A 22,484-nucleotide genomic window follows, 5' to 3' on the forward strand; every position below is an offset into this window, starting at 1 on the left:
AGGCTCTGTGGTAGGCACAAGCTTGGCCTGGCAGTGGAAAGAGAAGGAACTGGATGGTTGCCCACAAGCGAAGAAGGCGCTGTGTGGGTGATGGATGTGGTACCAAAGTCAGGTGGAAGGAAGTGAGCTTGGACTCTTCTCTAAGGAGCCAGGAAGCTAAAGGAGCCTCGCGGTTCAATTAGATTTTCATTAAGAAAAGAGACTTCTCTGATGAGTAAGCTTATCGGGGAACAAGAGCGAAATGAAGGACTCCAGTGGAGGAGACCTCTGCAGAGGAGGCAGTGTGAGTGACTTGGACAGGATGGTCTGAGGCGGATGGAGATGGACCTGAGGGATATGCTAAAGGTCGGGTCATGGAGCCTACACACAGATTCACTATCTCTAGATAGTGAATCTTCTTGGGAAAGAAGAGGCAGCCCAAATGATAAAGCCTGGATTTTTTTTTAAATTTATTTAGTCCAACAGCAGAAGGGTTCTTGCCATAATGCCATGCTTTCTGGCCCCACAGAGTGGCAGCATAGACGAGGAGTTGAGTGGTTATATCCTCATTCACCCCTCTATCCCACCACACTGCTTACTTCTGCGCATGAGTGGCCTCTTCTGCTCTGTACTGATGCTTCCCACTCTTATTTTGAAAGCATCTTGCCAAGGTCTAGACGTAAGATATCCCATACTAACACTCTGACTGTGAACTTAAGAATGATAAAATTATGTCACCGGCTGGCTCACACTGTGTTACTAACCTCACATTCTGTCTCTGGTAGCCAAAGCCCCACAGGGTAACCATTTGAACACTCGGCTATTAGTGTTGGGTGCTGGTGGGAGCACCTTAGATGCCAGGTCTGTTCTGGTGTTTTGTTAGAATTCTTCAAGATACAGACATGCCTATTAAGAACACCTCTAGGGGGCTGGAGACATGGCTTAGCAGTTAAGAGCACTGACTGCTCTTCCAGAGGTTCTGAGTTCAATTCCCAGAAACTATGTGGGGGCTCACACCAGCAATGGGATCTGATGCCCTCTTCTGCTGTATCTGAAGACAGCTACAGTATATTCATATGAATAAAAATCAGTACATCTTTAAAAAAAAGAAAAGAAAAAAGAAAAAATCCACATGTCTAGGTTCTGTACTCCAGCACAGCAAACGCCAAGATTTGGCAGCTTTCTACGAAGCTCACCTATACCACTCAAGAACATCTGAGACATTGGTGTACTGATGCCAGAGCAGCCATGGCGTGCCGCGTCACTTTACAATCTACGTTGTGACTGGTCATTTGATTCATAGTTCACAATGTGAAGTTTCCTATAGTAGAGAGTCTCTGGAAGGAGTGTATTTTCTAAGCCTTGCGCTTCTTTGCATTTGTTTTTATCTTAAAAACAATTCATGTGCCGTTATTTAGGAAATATGTGAAAGTCGCTTGATTTCTTTTCTCCTCACCATTCTCTACTCTCCCTTTACTCCCATAGAACAGTGCTTCTTAATGTGGGTTTTTCCATGAATGTACTACAAGAAAAATGGATGTCAAGATAAGTGTTTCAGGTTGGACGACAGCTCCCTGGTAGAATTCTTGCCATCTCTAGGATTCTAACCTTTATCTAAAAAGGCATAAGAAAGGTACACCGCACATAATAACCATAAATTGAATAAATCTGACCAAGAGTGTTTATAGGTGCACATCTATGGGGCATTTGCCTTTGTAGCCCAGAGAGCAATCCTGTGACGTGAGCAAGCACATCAGTACTGTAGAGAGTGTTCCTTTACGTGTTACAAATGCTTCCTACTTCGAGCATTGCAGTGCTTTAGAGAAGTAGAAAAACCGGAAGGAGAAGCTGAGACGAGAGGAACATCACAAATTCCAGGCCAGCCCAAACTATAAAGTGCAGGTGACTCAGAGCAGCCTAGGCTACAGTGTGAGACCCTATCGCAGAAAACCAAACCAAACAAAAAGTATAAAGCAAGTGGGCAGATGAGTGAAGTCAGCAAAGATAATTAATATGGTAACGGGGGCTGGGGTGCAAAGGGGTCAACAACCTAGAAATCCTGAGCCAAATCTTTTGTTTTGTCTTACACTCATTGGGATTTCACCTAGGGCCTTGCTCAGATTTGGCAAGGGCTCAGCCACTGGACTGTATCCCCAGCTTCCTTCTGACTTTGTATTTTAAAGCAAGGCCTCAGTAGTTGCCAGGGCTGAACCTGAGCTCACCTTGGAGCCAGCAGATCTTGAAATGCCAACTGTGGCAGTTCATGCCACTCTCTGATGGTCATGGACGCACCCTCTGAAACTGTAAGCCCCAATAGACTTTTCAATACGTTGCCTTGGTCACGGCATCTATTTAGAGCAATAGGAAAGTGACAAAGACACCGTCCATCCTCCTGCCTCGTCCTCCTGAGCAGCTGAGATCACAAGCCTAGGCTTTAGGTAATCTTGACTGTAGTTTCTTCACACTGTAATTGCTGAAGTTAGACTTGGAGGGCACTGTGTGTCTAGTGGGAAGAAGTATATGGTGAACCAGCCCAGGAACTTCCTCTTGGCTTGCCTAACGTCTCTCTCCTCACTCACCTGTTCCACCTTTTCCTTCCTACCCTGCAGTGCATCATCTAAGGACTCATCTCAAAGCAAAATCATCCGCTTCACTCTGGGTCAGAAAAAGATCTCTAGGTTAGCAGTGTCCTCTGTGTCCTCCAAAGCATGGTTTTAGACCCAGCCCACTCTTCCCATTGCCTCCTTGCTGGCTGCGTTCCCTGTTGGTTCCCCTCCCTGCTTGTGTCTCCAGTTACCCAAACCCAAACATGCTTTGGCTATTGATTCAGCTGGGGGAGTTCTGAGAGTGGGCTTGGGTGGGAGTGTGTGTATGTGTGGGAGAGAAGCTTTGTATGTGCTAAAGTGGCTGGTTCAGACTGGATGTTTACACCATATTACACTATATTGATTTCACCTTGTCATGAGAAACCTGTTCATAGGAAGAGGTGAGTTCCCAGGTAGTTATATAGCTATCTTACAATGAATGCATTTGCTCCCTGCTTCATCCTGGCCCTAATCTGCATCTCCTCTCTGTGTGCTGTGCTTTGGCTATGGTCATGGTCAATGCCCTTACTAACTGGGGGGGAGGGGTGGGATGGGGGAGGTTGGTAGGTTTCCTTGTGAGCTGAGATCCGAAATGTGAATCCATTACAGAAGGCTGTCATGTCCTGTCTTTGTTTTTGGATTCTCCTGCATACCTTGCCTCAGTTTCTCTGGGAGATTGAGGGGTGGGGAGGGGGGAGAGACAACAGTCACTAGTCTTCAGGCATCCTGTCCTGAACTCTCAGACGCATGCTTGGGGTATGGGCAACCCCAGTTACATTGTAACATCTACAACCTTATTTAATCCTACAGCCTCCATGAGGTAACCAGGTAGGTCATGTTAATAGCTCCATTTTACTGATATGGAAACTATCCACAAGTGGGATCATTTGCTCACAGTCTGTACAGAAGATGGGAATGAGCCTGGGTTGTTTTGCCCCAGAACCCTTAGGCCGTGCCTCTGTTTCTTTCTTTTGCATTCTGATGTTGTGCAGTTGTTGTCAAACCTGCTGCCTCAGCCTAGTCCCTCACACTGCCCCTGGGGCACCCGAGGGAAGCTGTGCTGGGTGATCTTCCCATGATGACTGATGCTACGTTTACTTTCCAAGGAACTGTTTCCCCGAAGGTGAGGGAAAACCGGCCCTTCATTTCATCCATGTACCGTCCAGTGTGACGAGCTGCCAGCTGCCCCCTTTGCTAGGCTCTAGTAACCTTTTATAATTAGTTTCTTTTTCTGAAAACCTTGTCTGGGGCAAGACCCAGTCTGGAGCAACCTGCCTGGGGTGGGAGAAACTGCATGCCCCTGTGCTTCGGTGCACAGCATGCACACGTTACCTATAAGAGACTGCCTTCCCTGATGAAGAAGAGGAAGCTGCAGCAGGAGTGCATCCCCTGTTCCAGCAGGCTGATTCCACTGACTTAAACATCATGCAAACATATGTACACGGCAAAGGAAAGGGGCAGCCTAGAGGAACCCTTGTCTGTTCCCAGGAAACCCAATGCTTTGTCCCAAAAGAGAAGAAGACAGGAGCTGTCTGAGACACTGTCTGATTGGAAGCACATGCCTGCCCTTCATTGGCACAGATGCTGTATGGAGGCAGGGGAAGAGAAGAGCTGAAGACAAGGGTGCAGCTATCCCAGCCTAAGCCTGTGCCAGGAACTGAGTTTTCAGCTTCACCATCAGCCAAGGCCTGGCTTCCTTTAGAGTCATCCAGTCCCTTATCAGGAGTGCATTTTGAGTGCATCTTGTCTCTGCTGAGGTCAACAAAGGGATGGACTCGTAGTCCTGGACTCCCCTCTTCCCAGATCTTACCCATGAGCATTGCCCTGATAAGGACTGAAGCTGATCAAGTACCTTTAAGCGCAGCAGTAAACTCTGCTTGGCAGAGGAGACACCCGCCCCCTCCCACAACCTCTGGCTGAGTAGGCCACCTGCCCCCAGAACTCTAGAACACGAGTCTCTTGTGGAAGTGTAAATGCTAACTGGATTCCTGCCAGGACCAAGTGCCTTAATGGGCACTGGAGATGTTCAGCAGAATCAGCCTCACCCTTGAGTGTGGCCCTCATGCATTCACACAGTCTACCATGTTGCATCTCTGGGAGAGTCACAGGCATATACCATGTTCTGCCCACAGGAGGCAGGAAAGCATGGTGACACGATGGTATGGCTGCCACTTAGCATTGCCTGGGTAAATGATTTTATCCTTGGGAGCCTCTGTGTGTGTGTGTGTCTACCTTGCTTCACGCACGGTGTCCTGAAGATTTTGTAAAAGGCTTTTCCTCCAGTTCTAGAGCGTCACCGGTGCACAGTAAATTGCAGCCATACGTGGGGGATGTTGGTTTCCTGGTTGTGAGCTAGGTCAGGTATGGCAGCCAGGCTGAATGGGTCCCTGGATGGCCGTCTTGGCCATCTTGGAGAACGGAATCAAATTAGTGGGATAATCAGGCCTCTGCCTAGCTGCTGAAAAGCAGATGCCGTGGAAATGAGAGATTTAGCATTTAATCATCTTGTCTGGCAAGAAAGCATCTCCAATCCTGGGCTCCCCACCCCCAGCATGTGCACACAAGCTGCCATGCTTCCTGGAAGGGGCCACCCTCCCCCCCCACACACACACTCCCAACCTTTGAAGTGGTTTGGGAAAGAGGAACGGCACTCTTACCATCAGCACGTACAGTGTGTGGAGCAGACTTAACATCAGCACGTACAGCCTGTGGAGCGGAGGCACAGGGGCTTGGCTGTAGGTTCCATGGCCAGGAATAAGTTCAATCACTGCATGGTGTTCCACACACTTTGAAGAATTTGACCATGGCTTTCAAAGAAGCAAGACTTGTCTCCCACCTTTCCACAGCACTTCCCTTAAATGTAATGTTTTAAAAGTATGTTTGGGAGCATCCACCTGTGCCTTCTGTCAGTATGGACAGCTGGATATGGAATGATCACGAGAAGCGAAGTTCTCCTTTGCAGAGCCGCTGGGACTGCTTGGTACTGTGAATGGCACAGGGCCCCTGATCTGCCTGCCTACCTCCCACTGACTTGCTTCAGTGAGGCCGTGCGGTGGGCAGCATCTGCCACGCCACCTGCAGCTGTTCCTATGGGTCAGACCGGGCTCTTCAACAAGGCAGGACTCTGATGGAACTGACAGCACATGGCTTCCAGGCTGGGGTTGATCCAAGTTCCCATGATACACAAGGACGTCGATAGTAATGAACTGCAGGATGTTTAGCCAGAGGCTTGCAAGCCTCTGTGTGAGGCCCTGGGTCTGTGTCACTGGTAAAGAAGACATACCCTTATTTTTAGCTCCAGCTCTGCCGTCGGCCTCCTTAATTAATGCTTCAGTCCTGAGGGATAGGACAGAGTCCAGGCTTCCTAGTCTGACCACAAGGTCTTCCCTCCTCTGGTCCTGTTCACTTCCCCTGGCTGGGTCACTCCACCCTGTCCTTCAAGAACCATCACACTCCAACTATTTCCTCTGTCCTAGTGTGCTTTGTTTTTGACATAGAGTCTTGCTTTGTAGCACAGGGTAGCCTTGAGTCAGGGCAGTCTACCTGTCTCAGCCTCATCAGAGCAGGGTTGTAGGCGTGAGCCATCATGGCTAGCTATACTTTGGTGGTAGTCTACATTGCAGGCAAGGTGGATACATTCTACCAATGAGCAAGATCCTATGACTTCTTTTTAGATCTCACTGAGTTTTGTTGGCTGGCCCTGAACATACTCAGTAGGCCAAAAAGGCCTTGAACTCTTCCTGTGTCCGCCTCCTACGTATCTAGAATTACAGGTATGAGCCGCCATGCCTGGCTTCACCTCTACTCTCTGCAAGCTCTCACCATGTGTTGTGTGCTATGCCTTCTGAGCTTCCATTCACAGTCCCCGTCCACACACCAAATCTGGGTCTTGATCTTGGGTCTCTCTGCTCCCTCTCTGACCTTAAAACCCATCATTCCCTTTCCGTGAGTTGCCTCTTTGCATCTATACACATGTTACCTAGATGCCAGCTGGAGCCAGCTGGAGCCTCTGGATCCAGGAAGGACTGTATCTACTAGTGTGCCTCCTGCAGCCAATAGAGAGCCCTCCCTTGGTCACACAGCTGCCTTGCTTAAGACACTTGACTTTGAAATCCGGCACTTAAAATTTCATACTAAAATTTATTCTGAAGTAATTCAGTTGCAGATCGTCACACTCTCCCAATGATGCCTTGGTTTCCCCATGACTGAGTTCTTCTTTCTTACCTAGCATACATTTCCTCATGGTCTTTGTATACGACATAGTGTTTTACTTAGTGTTTCTGCTGTTGTGGATCAAACACGGTGACCAAAAGCAAGTTGGCGAGGGAAAGGTTTGTTTGGCTTATACTTCCACGTCGTTGAAGGAAGTCAGGACAGGGACCTGGAGACAGGAGCTGATGCAAAGACAATAGAGGGGTGCTGCTTATTGGCTTGTTGTTCATCCTGGCTTGCTCAACCTGCTTTCTTATAGAACCCAGGACCACATCCCACAATGGTCTGGACGCCCCACCCCCACCCCCAGTCATTAATTAAGATGATGCCCTAGAGACTTGCTTGCATCCCAATCTTACAGAGTGATTTTGTCAGTTGAGGTTCCCGTCTTTCAAATGACTCGCACCTGTCTCAAGCTGACATACATCTTGCCTGTAGAGGTGACTTTTGCTAAAGTTGTCAGATGGATAAACTTCAGAGAAATCATTTCAAGCATCAGAGAAGCACTGAACCATGGTTACCACGAGGAGGGATCCAGGAGTGTTCTTAATCTCAAATGAGGCTCCCGAGAGCAAGTCCCGAGAGCAAGTTTTCCGTCACAGAAAAAATGGTTTCTCTTCTGGAATGTTCTTTAACAAGAAAAAGAGCCCTATCTTGCCTCTTTCAAAACGTTAATCTGGTACTGACTTTGTGCTCCTTCCTTCTCGGTGTGCAAGTCTGTCTACTTCCTTTATATCCGTACCCCAGTGTGTTCCCTTTATGATGCTGTCTAGTTCTTTACAAATCTGAGCCAAGCAGGAAGGGTGAGGGGGGGAATTCTGTGGCAGCAGGTAATTACTACAGACCAGGTATCAAGTCCCATGTCGAATGTACAGCCATCCGTGGGGTAGCTGCTCTGCCAGAGCTTTAGATGAAGAATATGAATGTCAGATGTGAGGCTGCCTTGGAGTCCTGTAGGTGGGAAAGCCCGCTTCCTGTCCGTCACACCACACTGCGCCCCAAAGACCAAGCCCATCCTGTGCTTAGATGGCTTGCCTCTGTGCTGTTCTAAAAATCTCCCGTGGTCCAGCCTTGAGTGCGCACAGTGGAGCCTCTCTAGCAACTCTGAAAAGATTACCTTGCTGCTTTGTGCCCCCCTGCTCTTTACAACCTCCAGTTGAAGCCTGCACCATGGAAAACCTCTGCTGTGACATCATCTTGGAACAAGTCTATGATCCTACTCCGGCCAATCCTGTATGTAGGGATAAAGACTTCTGCAGACCACGGCTGCTTAAATCAGTCTGACCCAACAGCCACTGTGTGTACCTGTTCTACCAAGGGATGTGAAGCCATGTCATCTAACATGGAAGATCTGCAGGACACTGCATCAGAAGTAGATCCAAGTGATGCTAAGGTCCCATCCCTGGATCTCATTGACCAGCTGTGCTGATACATGCAGCCCCTACCCCAGATGCTGGAACCGCTAGGGATTTGTACCGGCTCTATCTTTGTGGGAGTGAATTTCTCCAAAGCAGAGGTTGCAAATTCACAGAGGGCACAGCAGGAAGCAATGCCTTTAAGATTCACTGTGGCTGGCAAGAGGAGCGGCAACCTCCTCCCCACCTCTCCCAGCTCCTAGTCGGGACCCAGCCAGCTTTTTAACTAGATCGCTTTTACAGTCCTTTCACACCAGCTCATGTTCTCTGTGCGCTCCACAAGCATCTTTCTTGCTGAGCCAACAAGAAAAAGTTTAAAGCGCTTGCTGCTTACATCTAAAATGCTTCCAGACTCAGGGCTGCATTGGTGCTCGCCGAATCGCACGGAAAGAGAAGGCTGAAAGCTTTATGAGTTGAGAACTCAGGCTTATCGTTGGGTCTAATGCTGGTCAGCCGAGACTCCAGTTGCTTTTAAACACGGCTCGGTGGGTTTTAACTGAAGGATACTACTAAATATGTCATCATGTATTCATCCTTCAACTTTAATTATTGGAAACAGCCTGCTTAGTTGGTTCCTGGATCAAAATTCTGATTTGAGGAGCCTTCCCCCTTACCTCTCCAGGGATGACTCCTTGACATCTGTAGACACACTACAAAGAAATCTGGCAGCTTTACTCCCAGAACCACCCAAAACGAGGTTTTGTTTAAAGGGAAAATGTGTATTTGTCTTTGGACTAACTGAAGCCTGCTGTTTTTACAGATAGAATTATGACTTTACATGTTGACTGTAGAGACAGGCTGAGCCTCGGCCTCAAAGGGATGCCACAGAGACAGGTTGTCAGGTGTTGAAGGGAAGTGTAAAGCCAGACGAGCACTGTCAGCCAGGCCTCAGGTTTGCACCACAGATGTGTTGGGTTTGAGCCGTCACAGTTTAGTTTCTTACCGTTATAAACCCAATCCTGGTCTTAATGCCTCCATCCCTGGGTTACGGCAAACACTATTTCCAGCACAGTGCACATGGGAAAAATAACTCAGGGTTAAGTTATCATGCTCCATGCTGGACAGAGCCAGGGATGTTGTATTTTGCTCATGTTGAGAAGGAAGAACACCTGTCTCAGAGGATAAAGAAGATGGGTCTTAGATTTCTCACCAGCACATTCCTTCAAATTCCCTCCTTACTCAAGGGAGCCATGTTCTCCGCTTGCCACTGGGCTTTCCTGAGGTCGTTGGGAGCCTTAAGTGTTCGCTGTATTGCACCAAATCCTTTGACTGGCCTTCTCCACAGACATGGTGTCTGAGTTTGTTTGGTTTCTTGTTGTTGATGTTGCTGCTGCTGATGTTGTTGTTGTTGATGAGGATCTCCTGCATGGTCACATGGGGCACTGCTATACTCCTAAGACTGACTGCATTACTCTCTTGTCTCTTGTATTTCAGACTCCCAGGTCCTACCGCAAGGGTGGCCGCTGCAGGCAGCGAGGCCAAAACGCGCGGAGGGTCAGCTGCTGCCAACAACCGTCGGAGCCAAAGCTTTAACAACTACGACAAGTCCAAACCTGTCACCGCTCCACCCCCACCCGCACCACCAAGTAACCATGAGAAAGGTGAGTCATTTTCTCTGGAGTCTTCCTGTCAGTTTGTCTCTTAGCAGACCTGTCTGGTTCCTTTGAGTGAGTTGGGGTGGGGTCAAATCCAGCTTGCAAACAGGATGAAGAACTGTGGTTCAAACATACACATGCTTACCGGGAAGGTTGTCGTCAATGACATTAGCACAGTGGGGAAAGTGTTGCTACATCCACAGCCAGCCAGCCAGCCAGCCAGAATAAGTTATTTGTTTGGCCGTGGCCCATAAAACACTTGGCTACAGATTAGAAATAAGATGCCATTTGAAATCTGAGAATAAATTTTCATGGATGCTATGCAATAGAAGTGCATGTTTCTTGGGGCGTGCTTTGGGAGTCATCAGAAATGATGTGGAGGAGCGCTGGTAATGTGGACGTTTTTACCTTTGGGTCAGCTACAGTGAAGCACTTGACTCACATCTAAGAAGCAGACAGCCTTGTTCCTAGGGTTGGGGTGATATGATGATATCTGACCGTCTGTGCCTCTGAGCGATTAGGGTGGAGAAAAAGCAAGGTAAGCGGCTTGTGGAAGACCTCCACAGAAGGTAATAAGATCAAACTTTGCTTGGACAGGCCTATGGGACATTTGAGAAACTAAGGCAGGTTGGACAAGTTTTCAATGGAAGACAAGCCCTTCCTGCCCTCCCACCAAGCAGAAATGGTAGAAACCAAAGCCAGGTCTCTCAGAAGTGTTTCTGGTGGCAGTGTGCAAGTGTCCTGGAGCTTACCGTGGATCATATCACACACCATCCCTTTGAACCACAGCATGCTATCCCCCAATCCCTGCAGTGGCTTAGGAACCTGGGCAGCCCTCGTGTTGTGAATGAACTCGGTCCCATCCTGTCTACTCCCCAAACCAGAAACACTTGGGACACAGAGTCTGAGTCCCTTGAGTGTTTAGTAATGGTTACATTTCCCCCCCCCTTCAGAGTAGGGGAGAGATCTTTATTTTTATGAGGCTGACAGATTTCTCAACCAAGGTACCAGGAACTTGAAACCAGTACTAAAGTCTAATCCAGGGTATGTGGATCAGCCACATCTATGTGATCCTGGCCCTTGGTGTCTCTTACTCAAATATCAAGAGCTTTTGTTTAACGTGTGTAGCTTTTTCATCTGTTAGTTTCACTTCTCAGGTGCTGGAGATCAAACCCAGAGCCTCAGTGTGCTAGACAAACATGTCACTGAGTCGTACCCCATACCTCTTCTTTACTTCCCCATGCCTAAGTGGCTTTCTTTATTACAATTGTGTTTGGAGGAGTTGGAGAGACAGATGTGGTTTCTGCAGAGGACTCAAGTTCCAATCCCCAGCACCCATGCTAAACAGCACACAATCACCTGTAACTCCACGGCTTCTGATCCCCTCTTCTGGCCTCAGGACGCTTGTGCTCACATGTACATACCCACATACAGAAATTCACATAAATAAAACAATTAAATAATATTTTTTTAAAAAACCATAAATGTATGCTTGGAATATAAAAGTCACATCTGTTTGCAAAATAGTACAAGAGCACATATTTTTTTAAGTTCTTTTATATTTCTTAACAAGCACTAGTATAAACCAAACTGTGCATACCCTTCCAGAACTTTCCGCAGTACAGCCATATAAATACAACACACTCGCATATAGAAATGTTTGGGGTTTTACTTCCAAAGAAAAAGCTATTTTCTTCTCAGTTTCGCTCATGTTACAACCTCATTTATTCCCCCTTTAAAAGGATGAAACTAACATGTACCTAAAAATAAAATAAAATAAAAAAAAGGCTCGATACTTGCTACACTCACAGAGGCAGGGAAGGGTGAACGTTGAAACGAGACAAATTGTTTTAAGATGCTGAACTAATAAATCTGGCCTACTTTATTGACATTACAGTGACTATCAATGGCCTGGTATAGTAAGAACTCCTTTGGGTTTGAGACTAAAACCGGCGGCCTCACTTTATCCTCTACGCGTGAGATCACTGAAGAACTGTAACTTACGCGACATGCTCAGCTGTCCTTGCGACTGGGCCTTGTTCACGTTAAGACCTGTTCTCCTTCCTGGTGGGCCTCCTCCTCTGGGCTTTGTCAGCTGTGTCATCTCTTTGCTCTGTTCTTCTGGTAGGGAGATGGGGTTCGACAACTAGCATTCTGTCATGTCTGTGTTATACTGGGTCCATTGATTGAGAGTGTCTGTAAGCGTGTCACTTCGTGGTTGGTGACAGTCAGAGTCAGTGATTAGAAGACAGAACTGTAAGATAATCACCTGTGTTGGGCTATACACCAGGATTCTGACATGACGTTATGAGTTTAGTAGATGGAAGGAACCTGGCACTCTAAGTCCTGTAGAGGAGAATATAGTGGTTCCTCTCTTTCTTTCATTTGCTCCTGTGGAGACTGGGATGGGACTAGCATCAGGCTGGTTGTGGGAACTAAGGGGCTAAGATGCTGCTTTGCAGAGGCACTTGGAGAGTAGTTCCCATGTGTGCCATAGCAGAGGTGCTTGAGTCCTGAGCACAAAGGAATAAGAACCCATTCAGCTTTGGGGAGGAGTCTGAAGCGATTCCAACTGCGTTGTTTTCCCTTGATGCTAGGACGGTAGCCCAGGAAGGAGTGAGTTGCTCTAAAAAACACTTCTCCTAGTGTTGATCTGGGTGTCGATCTAAGAACAGATCTGCTGGGTTCACTTTTGCAGGCTCTGTAGTGGACCTGCCCAAGTTGCCATAGTGATGGTTAAGCCTTGTTGGTCATTCTGGAACTGTGACCCTTGACAGAGAGAGCAGAGGATGACTGTCATTTCTGGGAAGCACCTGCAAAAATATCCTGATCTCTGGGCTGCAATCCACTATGGTTGGGGGGTAGGGTCGGGATGGACCAGGGGCCACGGTAGCATCTCAACTATGCTCCAGAAGGTTGTCTAGAGACAGAGCTCTGCAGATGGACCAGGCTAATCTATCAGGCTGGGTTAAACTACCACACTCAAAGTCCTCACAAGGCCCTGGAAGAGGAAAAGACCTGGCCAGCTACAAAGCCAAACTCATCCCCGGGGCTGGACTACAAATGTCTGTGGAAGACTCTGGCCTCCAGTTAAAGACAAGGCAAATCCTCGGAAGAGAGATGACTACACTTGAATCTAGCCTTGACACTTTCCAGAAGCGTGACTCTGGTTACGTGCTGCCTATAGGTAGCCAGTCATCAGAGCATCTGCTCCAGATCACCTTTAAAGACCATCTCAAGCCACACTGGTGCTACAATACTCAGAAGGATGCAGACAGCCACTGAAGGTGCTGGCAAGTTCCCTCAAGTGCTGCTCCACAGATAGGGTCCACACTGATGGAGTCCATGCAGAGTATACACATGATCCCAGTGAGAAGAGAGTCCACATGGGTGACTGTCATAGCCTTGGTAAATTCCAAACTAGAAATTATTCTTTTAAGATCTGCCTCTACCCCCTCCTCTCTCTCCGTGTGTGTGTGTGTGTGTGTGTGTGTGTGTGTGTGTGTGTGTGTGTGTGTGTGTGTGTGTCTGTGTGTGTATGGGCAAACAAAGGGACAATGTCAAGTGTAGTCCTTCCCCATCCTCCTTGCTTGAGACACGGCTCCTCACCAGCTGGCTACAAGCTCCCAGCTGTAGGTCTCTGTCACCTCACTGTAGAGAATGCTGGGATTACAGATGCTTGCTACTGCATCTGGCTTTGCCTGGGTTTTGGTGGCCTGAGCTTGAGGCCTCATGCCTGCACAGTGAGCACATTTACACACTGGGTCATCTCCTCAAGCCAATTCTTATTATTTGTTAATTATGCTTTTGGCTTCGGAGCCTCCAGAACAGTGTGCAAACACCAGAGTGAAGGAGAACGAGTAAGAAACGCAGACAAAAAGACAGAACCTTCCACAATGCCCGTGGTTGGCAGCTGTGGCCTGTGGGACATGTGGAGCCGCCAACTGCCAAAGTGCAGCTTTTGTCAATACTTGTCAATTCATCATTCTTCAATGGTTCCTTTTATTAAATATAGACGATACCCTGAGTTTTAACAATACACAGTAGTTTCCAATAGGACCAAATTATTCAGCTGGCATTTTGAGTGTACTTCACTGCCTGAGAGTCATCCTTTGAAAGAGAGGGCTCTCGCCACTGGTGGCTCTCATACTTTTTGTGTGTGACAGCTAATTTGAATTTTTGGTTACTAAATTTTTAGAACCTGATGGTGATTAAAAACACCACTGCTCTTTAAGAGGACCCGAGTTTAGTTCCTAGCATCCCCATGTGACAGCTAATAACTGCCTATAACTCCAGTTCCTGGGGAGCTAACACCTTTTGGACTTTTCAAGAACCCAAATTCACATGTGTACATACCAACACAGAAGCCCATATACACATAGTTAAAATAATAAAATAAACTTAAAAAAAATAAGAAATGGGCTTCATTGTAAGGTAGGGCTGTGTATGTGTGTGTGTGTGTGTGTGTATGTGTGTTGTGTGTATGTGTGTGTGTATGGATCGGTGCAAATTATTTTTTTAAAAAGCTTTATTTTTATGTTGTGTGTATGGTTATTCAGCCTGCACGTATTCCTGTATATCACATTTGTGCAGTACCTAAGGAAGCCAGGAAAGGGAATTAGATCACCTAGTACTGGAATTAAAGATGGTTGTAAACTACCTTGTGGGTATTGGGAATAGAGCCTGGGTTTTCTAGAAGAGCAGTCAGTGCTCTTAACTGCTAAGCTACCTCTCCAGCCCCAGTGTACTAGCATTCAGCTACCCTACTGTTTTTTCCTGTACTGTGTCTACCTCTTTCTGGTCCCTTCTCCCACGTTACCTATCATACTATCTCCCATTACCCTCCCTTCCCTTCCTTCCCCTCCATAGTCTCCTTTCTACTTTCTACTTTTCTGTCTCTCTCTCGCACACACATACACACACACACATACACCTAGATTACTGTGAAAGAGAGCTTATTTCTCAAGGTCTGAGGATGGACTATCAGTCGGTCAGCTTTCAAGGTGGCTGTGCAAATATAGACCCTGGACTTCATACACTTTGCCCTTTCGATTCTGGCTTCTGAGTTTATATTTGACATTCCTATAATCCTCAAGCTGTAAAGGTAGAAAACCCTTATGCTTCTTACCCTTGTGTTCTTAGATGCACATCACGAGAAACACCATTTTCTTATTGAGAATTTGATGATTTACTGTTACAGGGGTGACTATAGGTAGTGAGACCCATCCCCCCACCCCCATTCCATACCTCCAACTCAAGCCCAGCATGCAGCAGAAGCTCAAAAATGGGGAGCCATGAAAATTTTATATCCATTTTATCACAGCTATATTTAAATTTATTCTCAGAGCCAGCACTTGATAACTGGGTTCACTGACAGCCAGGGACTTCAAAGCCAACTTTGGTTTTGTGTTTTTTTACTTTGCCAGTCTTCTAGTCATTGTCATATTTTATTTTAAAATGTTCTCATTCTTTCTTATGCCAGCTGAGCTCATAGAAAACAAGGAGCTGGGGTTTGACCCCTTACTTGGGCTGCAGGTATGCAAGGTGGTGTCGGTATGGTAACAGAAGGCCAGGAGTGCTTTGAGGGTTTCAGCTTTCCCTAGTCAGTTCTTTGTGCTCTTGGCTCTTAAAGAGCTTGGAATCTCTTTCCGCCCAGGAGACCAGGCACCAGGGAGAACTATGAAAGCCTCACACTCCAGCTTTTGTCCTTAACACTAGGATTAAACAAAAGCCAAGCATCAAGGGGAACAAAATCATGTCTGGTGTGTTTTCTCTGGCTGTCTTTGGGGGCCATTTTCTTATCTGCTGCAGAATTCGGGAAAGCCCTGGGGAGAGGGGGCAGGAAAGCCCTTGGGTGTGTAAGGCTATGAATAGCGGTGCTTGGGCTCACCCTCTCTCATGGAGACAAGACGGTTGTGTGGCCAGGTTTGCCTTTCCTGCAATGTGGACGTGCTACCAAACCAGCACACCAGCTTACGGTTTCGCCTAACGCTGTCCTTGTAAAAGACAATGAGCCTGGCTTTGGGGAGCAGGAAGAATGAGAACAAGGAAAGGAAACTGAGTCGGATGAGAAGACAAAATGCAAATTTGGTTTAGTCTGTGTTGGGGGTGTGAGATGAGTGCCTGCTATGCGTCTGATCTGCAGGTCATCAGTCCAGTGCTTTTCCTGCCCCTGCTTGTCAGGCAGAGAGCATCCCATGTACATGAGTTCTATTTCATTTTAAGCTTCATTAGCAGGGGAATACACTTAGGCATCTGTGTGCTCTCTTAGTCAGGGTTACCGCAGTTTGATCTGCAAGGCTAGGTTCATTCCATTTTAATATTCTTTTAAAACATTTTTTTCTCCTAACTTGTGTATTTGACAGTATTCATCTACATTTAAAGATAAATTTATCCAGCACTCGGGAGGCAGAGGCAGGCGGATTTCTGAGTTCGAGGCCAGCCTGGTCTACAAAGTGAGTTCCAGGGCAGCCAGGGTTACACAGAGAAACCCTGTCTCAAAAAACCAAAAAAAAAAAAAAAAAGATAAATTTATTTTGTAGTAAATGAAATGAACCCCTCTGTGGACATGGAAGGCCTGTCTTCACGATGCAAGAGGGGAAAGGGGCAACTGAGCTGTGAACCTATGGTTCAGCCACAGCTGGTACTTGGTGATGGGCATCTCATGAAGGCATTTGAGCCCTTCTCTGCAGAAGACAGACTCCCTAAGGCTGAAACCAACCTATCAGATAAGATGTTCTTTAGAACACCAGCCTGGTGTGGGAGGGATACAACCTCTAGATGCTGTACGTGAAGGGTCGCAGCAAGAATATCCGGCTTAAGGTAGTGGCGACGGTAGCCTCAATCGTTGGTAAGCCTGTCTGTGACTGTTGTGCCTGTGTGAGTGGCCATGCTGAAAGATGGTGTGCACCGAGGTCCCGAGGAGCTCCTGCTGGGTTTTAGCAGTGCCTATGCCTGTTTCTGTAGCTTAGAGGCTCTTTGAGCTTTGTGGATGATAACGCAGGCTCAAGCATCATCGTCATAGCCTGCCTAATTCTTGTAAAGTGATGCAGGTCCCTCTGTGTCCTGAGCCTGTTGCCTTGAATGTGATGGGAGAATCATAGTATTTTCCAGAAATGACAACTGGGTTGCAAGGCCCTCAGCCTATAGAGACTCAGCTTGGGAAAAGCAAGGCTTTGAGAGAGAGAAAAAAAGAAAAGAAAACAAAATAAAACAAAATTCATACAACCATCTTGTTTCAGTAGCCCACGACAGTGAGCCTCTGCTGCTCTCTGCTGTCTAAATCTTGTGCTACATTTCATCTCTGCCTAGCATTCTTTTTTCTTAATTTAACTTTAAAAAAATTGTTTTTTTGTCTTATATGTATGGGTATTTTTGCCTATATCTGTGTGCAGATTGCGTACCTTGATGCTGGAACAGGCCAGAACAGGGTATCAGAGCCCTTGGAACTAAATTACAGATGGTTATCAGACGCCTTGTGGGTGTTGAGAATCAAAACTGGGTCCTCTGGAAGAGCTCTCAATGCTCTTAACAATTGAACTAAGGTATCCTGTTAGAAGTGTAAAGATGCTTTGATTGTCTAGATGTTCCCATCCAGGCATGGCTTCCCTGCTTTCTTTCCTCCACTTGGGAGGATGACTGTAGACCCAAGAATGGTTAAGTATGTTCAGTAAGGTCCTGGTGGCCTGGAGGAAAACATTCTGTCTGTAGTAACAAGGAACTGACTGAGGGCCTGAGGTAAGCCCCTCCTCCTCTCAGCTGTCACTCACTTCCCCTGAGGTGGGCAGCTAGGTGAGCTGCTAAGCTAAACCCCTCCTTCTCTTAGCTGTCACTCATTTCCCCTGAGGTGGGCAGCCAGCTGTGGGATTCAAGGAGAAGGATGAGTCCTAAGGAAAGAGATCTTTGCTGGCACAAGTGGATTTTTTATTAACTGGAAAGGTTTGCTAGATTTTATTTGTTATTCGTGGGTGACTAATTTCAAATGAAACGAAGCAGTATGGTAAACAACCCCACTCTTGATCACACGGGTACTCACCCAACCCTTCATGTTCCGGGACATGGCTAAGGTCATTTGTGCAAAGTCTCTTCTGTATTAAGCATCAGACTAGTCACTGATAGTCTAGAGTGAAGAGAGGGGTGCCAGGCCTTGCCCTCGTGGGACTCACAGTCTGGTGGGAGAGACAAGTAAAAAAAAATCAACCAATAGAGTGGGTACGTACTCCTCTGCAGAAACTTAGATGCCACACATAGATGTGTGCTTCTGAGCTGGGGGGCCTCAAAGGTAAGACCCACAAAGTTTGCAGGGGTCCCCTTTATTGTGTTTACCCATGTGCTCACACAATGGTTGGGATGTTTTAGAACATGGGCATTGAAATAACAAACACACACACACACATACACACACAAGTTAATAAAACAGAGAAACAATTCTTGGCTCCACATTAAAAAATAAATATAAAGGGCTTTTGTTTCTGTTTTCTCCCAGTTGGATGGATGAATCTTTTGGGAGGGGAGTTCTCTGGCCCCTGGAGGTGTTCAGGCAGGTCAGATCTGCCCTGTTCTGGCTGCCACATGTTAGGTTTCAGCAGACAGCCTTGGTGATGTTTGTAAACCTCTGAACTGATTTTCTCAGATAAAAGAGGGAAACTGTGTGATTTATGCAGTTTCTGGAAGTGCTTCTGTCATTTGGATAAAGTTAGTGGTAAACCCCATAATATGTGACCTTTCCTTAAGCCCCACCTCCTGTAAAGGCATCATCCATCCATCCATCCATCCCAAATGTACTCTATCCTCAACGGTGCTATTTACACTCTAAAACTCGGTTCTGTTTCAAGAAAGGAAGGAAGGGAGGGAGAGAAGAAAAGCGTGCAAAGGTACCCTCGGTGACATTTGCATTGACTCTCCCCGCTCCCCCTCCCCGTGTATTTGGGATGATTTCTCTCACAAGTTCAGCTAAGTTGTGAACTGGTTAAGTCTTGCTCTGCCAGTCCTCTTTATGGCCGCAGAGTACTCAAAGGCCTGTTTCGCATGCTTCCTGTAGGGGGCACCACTCATCAAGCAAAACCCAGCCTGCTGAGAGCAAGTCATCTTAGACCTTATAGGGAAGAAACCTGTTTCTGCTTTGAAGGTTTCTGAGCCCTGGTGATGACCTTATTCTGTCTGTCAATCATGTGTTAGGCAGGCTGGGCTCAGACACAGGCTTTCTTATGGGCCAGGATGGCTTTGTACTGTGTTAAGTCCATCTGCTCCACAATCAAACCAAGGGCATATGGGCAGCAGGAATGGAAGTAGCTTGTCCACACTAATCGTGTATACTAGGACAGGAATTCTCACTCAGTTATCCCATTGATCCCGTAGTCAAATCCAAGACATTTCATCTCAGTTCCTCCAACAGAAGTGTGTTTTCTTACTGCAGAGCACCTTCACAGCCTCAGAAGTTACAGGGGACTTATGGGAGCTAGCTTCCCTCTGGACACCTCAGCCTTGAGCTTGGCAGAACACGCTTGTTAGTCACAAGCCCTGAAAAGTGAGATTTTCACGTAATAGCTGTGTGCTATTTCCCACGAGCTTTCGGGTTGGCCAGATATTTCTACGGAGGTGTCCCATGTGTGTGAAAATGTGTCTGGGGTCATCTAGAACAGCCATAGCCAAGATGACCCAGTGATCCCTGCATGATCCTTCTGCCAGCAGCTCCTTTCTGACTGTTTTTGTGGCGTTTAGATGAGTTCTGGGATAAAGGGTTGGGATGTGTAAGGCCCATTGGGACCTAACCTCTGAAAGGAACACCATGGCTTGTCTTCTTATGCTGGCTTGCCCGCATTGATGAGGGTAGCTTCTGAGCCATGCCGAGGACGGTGTGCGACCGAGAGAGTGAAGACTGGGAACCATCTTCCTAATCCAATACAACAAATAAGCCGGACACAAGTCAGTAGGCACTGATTTCACTTGCCAAGATGAATGCACTCAGCTCCTAATGCAGGATTTCCAACAACTCTGGGAGACAGGCAGAACTGAGAGGCCAGAGTGTCCTTGGTTACTACCATTGACCCATAGGCTGCCGCATGGCAGAAGCATCAGCCAGTGAGAAGGCACAGAGGTGTGACCATAGGCTGCCGCATGGCAGAAGCATCAGCCAATGAGAAGGCACAGAGGTGTGACCATAGGCTGCCGCATGGCAGAAGCCTCAGCCAGTGAGAAGGCACAGAGGTGTAACCATAGACCCATAGGCTGCTGCATGGTAGGAGCCTCAGCCAGTGAGAAGGCACAGAGGTGTAACCATAGACCCATAGGCTGCTGCATGGTAGGAGCCTCAGCCAATGAGAAGACACAGAGGCGTGTGCTGAAAGTGGCACTCTGCTTCTGCCTGTTTGGCAGCCATGATCCTTGGCCTCCATATTCCCTACATCCCTGATGTCTCTTACACAGTAGCTGGCGGGTGATCACCCATCTTGGTTTCACAACCCCCTAGGGATCGGTCCCAGCATCTCTACATAAAGGCCGCATGATTTTGCGTCATCAAACACTCCGAACTTCAAGTACCTTTGCCTTGCAATGAACACGAGAAGAGAACCAGCTCTGAGCATATATTTGCTCAAATCAGTAAAAATCAAGTGCACAGGAGTCAAAAGGGATCCAGGGGGGCAAAGAAACCACAGCAGCTAAGCTGAAAACCCCAGGCCTTTACTCTCATCTTTTTGCCTTTGGCTCAAAATCTGAAGCTGTCTCAGACTTCCTGGCTCTGCCTCAGCCATCCTGACTAAACCAGAGTAAAGGATATTTTTAAAAGTAGGGGTGTAGAGGCTAGAGAGATAGCTTAGCAGTTAAGGGCTCATGCTGCTCTTTCAAGAGACCAAAGTTCAAATCCCGTACCCATGTCAGGCAGCTCCTAACTTCCTGAAAGACTATTCCATCTTCCAGGAGATGGTTGCCCCAGGCACATACCTATATGCCAATATATAATTTTTTTTGGGGGGGGGGTTCGAGACAGGGTTTTTCTGTGTAGCCCTGGGTGTCCTGGAACTCACTCTGTAGACCAGACTGGCCTCGAACTCAGAAATCCACCTGCCTCTACCTCCTGAGTGCTGGGATTAAAGGTGTGCGCCACCACGCCCGGCATGCCAATATATAATTTAAAAAAAAAAAAAAAAAAAAAAAAAAACTTTAGAAACAAAATAGGGATCTAGAAACAGAATGGCCTGTCCCCAGAGGACATTCCTGGCAAATGGACACTTGCCACCACTGGATAAACATCAACATGGTTAGCTTTTGCTTGTGGAATCTCAGAAATGCAATTTATTGATTGTTGAAATCTCCCAATAACAGTTTGCCGTGAAGGGGGAATTTGAGATGAAAATATTGATTGAGAAAAGCAAGCAAGAGAGGCACCTGTGTTTGGTTCATCCTCTTCCCTTCCCTCTCCTCTCCCTCCTCCCCCAATTCGCTCTGTGTGTGTGTGTGTGTGTGTGTGTGTGTGTGTGTGTGTGTGTGTGTGTGAAATAGCTAAAGCAGATGTGTAAAGAAGATGCTCTCTGTGGAGTTTTAAGTTAGAAGGACTTCACTAAGAACGGTTACAGGTGATAATTGTTCTGCCGTGCTTTAGAACAAAGGGTTCTTTGGCTAGCAGATGATCTTTCTTCAAGTGTAATTTTATTTATTTATTTTTCCTCTGATTTTTCTCATCACTCCCAAATGCCGGTCAGACTCTGCTTATACTAACAAGTCCAGACCCACAATTTGGAAAGCCCTTCTGGGTTGTTCCTGGGAGTTGGTGACTGGATTTGAGTAGATGAAAGGCACCAGAGATAAACTGATTTCCCTGTGCATGGGAAGGGGTGGGAGCAGCCTGAGCCTGGGGTCTCTACTGAGAGGCTCTGGCCTCGGTGTGTTGGTTGACAGGCAACAGAGATGTCCACTGCTTACTGCACACTGATCAGAACAGTTTGGTCTTATTAGAGAGGCCCTGGATCACCTTCTGGCATGAAACCCTCCAAAACCCATCAAACAGCCAAGGTGCAGGCCAGCTTTCTTGAAGTGTCTCCAGATGCTTTGGCACTCTTGCCTTTTGAATGGCTTAGCTAAGCAGAGAGCTTTGGGGGCCTGTGGTGGGGCTGGGGCAGCACGGACACTCGCAGCTCACCCCTCGCTCCTTGTCTTGAAACCTGCCTTGTGCCCCTTCTCCATCTGTGCATGTGCTCTTTGGTACCAGGAGGAGCAGTGTTACCCTGGAAAAGCACTGCTCTCAGACAGCCAGTGTCTGGAATCTGCAGAGGCCCCTGTGCCCTCTGCTAGCCCTGCCAAGCAGGACTTTTGGCAGAGGTGCACATGGTCTGACATACTTGCCACCAGCTGTCCCTGAAATAGGGTAAGTGGTTGCATGGGGTGTGCACACGTGTGGAAGACAGAAAAGGGTGTCGACCGTGGCTCTGTCTCCCTCTGCCTTATGCTGTTACAGCAGCTTTTCACTGAACCTATAGCTAGGCTGATAGCCAGCAAATCCAGTCTCTTATGACTCTGGCTCCTCTATCCCAGTGCTGGGACTGCAGGTGCAGGTGTAGCCATTCCCAACTTTTTACATGAGCTCTAGGGATTTGAACTCAGATCCTCAGGCTTGTATAACAAACACTCTTTCCCACTGAGCCCTTTTTCCAGCCCCAAGAAGCTGGGTTTTTTTTTTATCATTATTCCTCTTTTTTTTTTTT

At 47.2% G+C, this 22,484-nt stretch overlaps 1 protein-coding gene across 5 annotated transcripts in view; it reads left to right on the forward strand.

Annotated features, from left to right (window-relative positions):
* Nav2 (neuron navigator 2) overlaps positions 1–22,484 on the forward strand; it is a 364,237-nt gene that overhangs the window by 162,147 nt on the left and 179,606 nt on the right. For 3 of the 5 annotated variants that reach the window (XM_029479483.1, XM_021168571.2, XM_029479484.1), the window contains exon 6: positions 9,626–9,792. In XM_029479483.1, coding sequence (XP_029335343.1) covers positions 9,626–9,792 — 167 coding nt within the window. Of the gene's footprint in view, positions 1–2,588; positions 2,658–3,374; positions 3,393–9,625; positions 9,793–22,484 lie in introns of all 5 variants that reach the window. The other 2 variants (XM_029479481.1, XM_029479482.1) reach the window with 2 other exon arrangements.

Source organism: Mus caroli, chromosome 7 (genome assembly GCF_900094665.2).
Source record: "Mus caroli chromosome 7, CAROLI_EIJ_v1.1, whole genome shotgun sequence".
Taxonomy (NCBI): domain Eukaryota; kingdom Metazoa; phylum Chordata; class Mammalia; order Rodentia; family Muridae; genus Mus; species Mus caroli.